Genomic DNA, 5,924 nt, shown 5'->3' on the forward strand with positions numbered 1-5,924 from the left:
CGACTGATCCTTTTTATCTGGCGGTGTTGGGAAATGTAATTTCACACACTAGTTCAATGTTCAGTTGACAAATTTTATGTCAAGTTCATCGTTCATAATTGAAATTTTATGTCAAGTTCATTTGTGTAGCCCCAAATCACAAGCAGTCTCAAAGGGCTTTACATGTAGAAAAAAGTTGACAATTATTCTCAAAGCATGAACCCTGATCTTAAGCTCCCAAAAGGGGAAAAATCAGAAACCTTGAGAAGGGACCACAGATGGAAGGATCCCCCTTTCAGGATCACCAGGCTGAGATGGATGCACATAGACGGTGGAGAGGTGTACCTAATAACAGGCCACTTCATTAGGGAAAAAGCTTAAGTGAAAGTGAAAAGTGCCACACCCGCCCTCATCCCCACTTTCTGATTGGCTGTTTGATCAGTGACGTCACTCGGACACTCCATTAGGTACACCGCCGGTGTTCCTAATAACAGGCCACTGCGAGATCATATAAATATTCAATAGAATTGGTCCGAGTACCGATACCTGCGGGACACCACACGTAACGTTATAGAGTTCAGAAGTCGCATTACCATGGACCACTGGGTGAGTCCTGTCTGATAGATAGGAATAGAACCAGCGTAGCGCTGTCCCTGCAATACCAACACAGCTTTTAAGGCGCTCGAATAAAATATTATGTCATGTATAAAAGTCCATGTGCTACTAACATGTCACGCCAACACACAAGTGTCCATGTACAGTTTTATTGTGACGCTCACATGACAATAACAATCTGATTTTTCTGACCTAATGATAATACAAACAACACAAATATTGTACTCATCATACAATCATCATTTGTCACATAAAACACATTACGCTACATTTAGAGTTGGTTTTACAAAGTGCAAACATTATGTCACACAAAAGACAAGCATGGGGAAGAAATATTTTTTTATTATGAGGTTTTTTTTTAACTCACAAACGCACACGCATATACACACGCACACACGCACACACACACACACGCACACACACACAACTTAGATGAGAGGTGATAGTGTTTGGAAAAAAGGCAAGTAGGCACTTGATTTGGGACCAGCGTTACATTTGTCTCACATCATCAAAAAATGAATAAAGTGGATACGGCACACTTTGAAACCTCTCAAATAGATGCCATATATTCTACTCAAAGAATAAAGTGATAATGCTATCAGAATGAAATTGTATTAAACTTCTGAGAATTTTTGGAGTGTCAACTTTTCCACACAGACTTTCAAGCTTTTTTTTTGTAATATTACATCATTTTTTAAAATGACTTTTAAAACCATAGTACAATATGGAGACACTCAACCTGGAAGCCAAGACAATCAACATGTATTACATTTTGAAATTTTGTTCTACATCTTTTATTCTTTTATAAATACAAGACAGCTGGCCTGTATTTTGGAAATGATACATTCCTGAGGAGAAATCAACAGTTGTTTTGGTCCGGTGCTAAAAATCCAAATAATAAGAAAACAAATACCATATAATAAAGACATTAAATCACCACCTCAATAAAACAATGATGTGAAAATAAAGGACCTTCTTGATCAATAAAATAAAAATAATCACCTGTTCAATCAATTAAAACAAACTGTGCTCTACATGTGCGTATTAGCATCAGTTAAGTGCTATACAGTCACCAATGCCAGATGATGATGATTACAATGATGATGATGATGACAAGCTCATTTCTGAAGACTCACTGAGTCACCATTTGACCTTGATGAAACAATGAAGAGGACAGTAGAGGGCACAGTGGAATCAAATAAAGGGAAAGATCACTGCAGCAAAAAGAGTCAGCAAAACTCTTGCAGTTGTGTTGATTAGTTAATTTTTCTCTACAGTGAACCCCCGCTACATTGAGGTTCATCTTTCGTGGCCCAACCATGTCTTGATTAGTTTTCACTGACCTACTAGTCTGTCCCCTGGTGGCTTGATATCGTAAGGTGTGCTGTCGCCATCTAGCGGTGGGGGCTGAAGCGCAGTCACAGCTTCTCTCGAGGCAAAATTTATTCCATTCAGAAACCGGTGCTAAGGGTGTCCGTCTCCGTGGGGGTCTTACGGGGACTCGGTAGGCTCTTCAGGTACTCCAGATGCCGGCGGGCCTCGGCCTGGTTCTGCCTGACGTAGTAAACCACGTACACGATGACCATGAAGAACCACACAAACATGGTGACCAGCATGGCCACGTCGGTGGTCTTGCGCTGCAGGCTGCAGAAATTCACACCAGAGTGCAGGAGTCGAACTAGAGGCTGCCCGGCGTGCTCTCCCAGAACGCCCGGGTCCTCCCAGCGGCTGGTCTCGCCCAGCCCACGCACGGAACTCTCGCAGACAATTCCGTTGACCGTCTCGGCTTCCAGGTTGAGCGTCTCAATGAGTTCCTGGAGCATACAGTCGCAGTGCCAGGGGTTGTGGTACAGGCGCATCTTGGCCCGCGTGCCCCCAAACTCGTCTCGGCTGGCTTGCCTCAGCTGGTTGTGGGACAGGTCCAGGAGGCGCAGTTCGGGGCCCAAATGGCGCAGCGCCCCAGAGGACAGCGAGTCGATGCGATTGTGCGCCAGGTGGAGGTCCTGCAGGTGGACCAGCTCCTCAAAAGCACTCTCGGGGAGATTCTGGATGTTGTTGTGCTCCAGGTGCAGGGACACCGTGTCCAGCGGAATCCCTTTGGGCACTTCCTGAAGGCCGGCGTCCGAGCACAGCACGGTGGCCGTGTCCCAGGCGCAGTGGCAGCCGTCGGGACACTGCGGCCGGGCCGGGCTCCACAAGGAAATGAAAAACAAAACTCTGCACAGCACCAGATCGCCTCCTAACACAGGCAAGGGGGGGGGACATGATGAGAGAGCAAGCGAGACATACAGGAAGCAAGCGAGGGAAGAAAGAGTTAGAACATGACTATTGTAATATTAAAAATATTGTCACAGTCTAAAAAAAAATCACTACATAGTTTCATAAATTAGTCGCTCATTATTATAATAACATGACTTGCTTTGTTGGGTTGTGCATTTTCTGTGGAAGTCGGGTAGGGCAGACAGATGGACAGGCTCACCTGGTCTTCTTGTTTTCGAAGTCTGCTCCATGGCCGCTGTGGCAGAACTGGGCACATGGCCTCGGCGTAGCCCTCCGACAAGCACCTTCACTCAGACGTCACTGGCGCCGTCTGGCAGGAAGGGGAAAAGGAAATTTAGGAAAAGGCGCATTTTCCGGCACAAGGACCTTTTGAAGGAGACGCTATTATTGAGGCAGACAGCAATAAAAGGGTCGTCACTGGGTCCACTTTAGAAGCAAGTGACCTTATTTTCCAGGTCAATCTTATCACTCTGTGTATTACTGAACACTCTGGGCTCTCTGCCTGTCATTTTTGCTCAAACATTAACGTTATGTCATTTCCAACTTTCAATATATCAAGACTGAACAGCATTAAGAACATGATCTAACAATTTTCCTGAATTGAATTGAACACAATGGGTAACTGTTGTGCAAACAGCAAATGTTTAATTTGTGCATGATGAATCCAAGCTGCTCTCCGTCTGGCTTTTCACACAGAATAAAAGAATCACATGACACTCTTCTGTAGCTCTGTTTATCTTCCTATGATGTCTCAGCCCCTTCATCATATTTCATGGCGCTGCCGCTGCAAATTACGCATGCATTGTGAGGATGGAGGTTAGAAAAAGCGGGTGGGAATGATTCGCAAGTAAGGCTATTACCAGTGAGAACATCAATCCAGCTGGAGTCTCACGGCGTCAATAAGAGACACAGCACGGACAACCAGGGCAGCCTTGGAGAAGGGGGAGAGGCTGCTCCAATGCATTTAAAACGTTACACAAGACGCACCAAGGTTGTGAATCACACAGCAAGATGACAGGACTGTGTATTTAAAGAAATAGTGTGAAGGGGAACAAAAACTTTTTTTTAAAAAATTGTTTAAGATCACAGTTTCTATTCACTAATTGAAGGCCAAGCAATGGGAGGGTTTTTACTTTCTGGATCTGGATTTTGCATCTCTGACAATACCAATATAACAGAAAGACTTAACAGACAAAATCATCATGTATGTTTAAAAAAGCACATTAAAGGACTTGCAAAAATCTTAATGCTAACACACACTGCAAAATGCTGTTCACTGGCTAACAAAAGCAGCAGAAATATTGCTAACATCTAACATATTCTTTATCCTTTGTGAAAAAGTTTCATACTCAAACCCATGTGGAGTATCTGTATTCTACTGCCCCCTGGTGGCCAGGGCAAACACCAGAATTACAGCTGAATTAAGTGTCAGCTATTTACATATTGGACCGACAGCATGCAAATTAACAACAAATCATCGTCATCATCATCAAATGTGTTGTGATACACAGAGAGGAAAGAGACTTGACACAATTACACATTCCCCTCCAAATAGTTTTTAATACACTACATGGCACACACACTTAGAAAAACAACATTCAGTCCATGCACACGACGTACTAAATTCGCATTTCAACAACATAAAGCATCCAATTAAATATTGGACAAACTCCATACATGGATCAACTTACGCGTGAATGGGTTCCTCTGAAGTTTGTCGTCCAATTTTCTGGAATCCTTTGAAAGGATTCCCAGTGCCGTTTCAACCAAAGCTGACTGGACGTCGTCTTCGGGTAGTACAGATAAAAAAACAAATGTTAACATCTACTCCGCTGCGTCTGCATTAGGCGCGCACCAGAGACTGGAGTGCAAGCGAGGGACGTCAGTTGGTAATAAAGACGAGTGGGCGTGTCCCAGTTTCTCTTTCTCTTCTCTTTTTATCTCCCGAGGAGCATCTCACGTGTCATCATCGTCGCTTACGCGCCACATGTATTATTTTCTTATAGTGCATGTGCTTTCTTCTGCGGAGACGTCAGAAGGCGAACGAAGGCATGAATATTTAAAAAGAACGTGCGTGCGCGTGCACGTGAAGGGAGGAAGTAATGACACATGACGGAGCAAGAAATATGAGATGGCACTGTTGAGAAAAGAATTCAATTAAATGGATGTTAATATTTGGAAACATTGCAAACAAATTACTAAGGCTTAAGGTTGTAGAAGATTTTTGTATTTTTGTGTCTTGCTGTACTGTATTATAAATGACTGCTGCCTGATGGTGAAGGTGTGCACAGCACAAGGAGCAGCATACTGAATTGGATACAGCATTAAATCGTGTTTAATGCGTTTTATTCTATTCACTTGTGTTAATGCTCTGGTTTTACAAATCACAATATTAAAAACTGTTGTAATACACATTACATATAGATGATGTTTTTTTTTTCAGTCTTTGTATCATCGTCTAATAATTCTACCCCAGAAATAGAGTGCCTGTGAACATTTATCCAGATTTTTATTTTATTTTTTATTTATTTACACAGGCAAACAATTAAGAACAAGTTCTTATTTACAACTGCAGTCTGACCCAAAGAACAATGGCTCTTTGAGGGCAGTGGGGGATGGAGTGCTAGAAAATAAATAAATACATAAAACGAGGTTATATAAACACACAATCAAAAATAAAGAACAACAACCGAGAACAATAAAACGATACATTATAACAAAGTACTTAAAGTAACAGCTGTAAGAGTCAGTTAAAATGTGTTGCAATTTTTGTTTGAAAACTGTAAATTATGAGATGACAGTGAATTTAAGGGTATTTTGCATAGTATTCCAATCATAAGCTGCAGAGAAATGGAAGGAGTTTCGACCGAGAACTGTCCGTATTTTGCAAGCTGTGCCAGGCTCCCAAAAGACCCTCAAGGGTTTGGTGGTTGCCTCCTCTGGAGTGCTTCCAACGTATTCCAAAAGTTCCGTTTCCAGGCTTGGCTAATATCATGCAAAATGCTGCAAGTGAAAAGCTGCTCATTTGTATGGGTAGACTTGCTGTTAGT

The 5,924-nt window shown here is 42.6% G+C and overlaps 1 protein-coding gene across 1 annotated transcript; it reads right to left on the reverse strand.

Moving 5' to 3' along the window:
• Window positions 1-734: 734 nt before the first annotated feature.
• Window positions 735-4,909, reverse strand: LOC133162820 (leucine-rich repeat-containing protein 3-like). The gene is made up of 3 exons (XM_061292270.1): window positions 4,566-4,909; window positions 3,074-3,184; window positions 735-2,833 (listed from the first exon to the last, which is right to left on the reverse strand). The coding sequence occupies exons 2-3, from the start codon at window positions 3,102-3,104 to the stop codon at window positions 2,046-2,048; spliced, it is 819 nt and encodes a 272-aa protein (XP_061148254.1). The 5' UTR covers window positions 3,105-3,184; window positions 4,566-4,909; the 3' UTR covers window positions 735-2,045.
• Window positions 4,910-5,924: the final 1,015 nt, after the last annotated feature.

This window comes from Syngnathus typhle, linkage group LG11, assembly GCF_033458585.1.
Source record: "Syngnathus typhle isolate RoL2023-S1 ecotype Sweden linkage group LG11, RoL_Styp_1.0, whole genome shotgun sequence".
Classification (NCBI taxonomy): domain Eukaryota; kingdom Metazoa; phylum Chordata; class Actinopteri; order Syngnathiformes; family Syngnathidae; genus Syngnathus; species Syngnathus typhle.

Bases quoted from the DNA above. Each gene is read 5' to 3' on its own strand.
- LOC133162820 (XM_061292270.1), bottom strand. From the start codon at position 3,104: ATGGAGCAGACTTCGAAAACAAGAAGACCAG. The intron at 2,834-3,073 runs GTGAGCCTGTCC...TGCCTGTGTTAG, and splicing joins TTCGAAAACAAGAAGACCAG to GAGGCGATCTGGTGCTGTGC.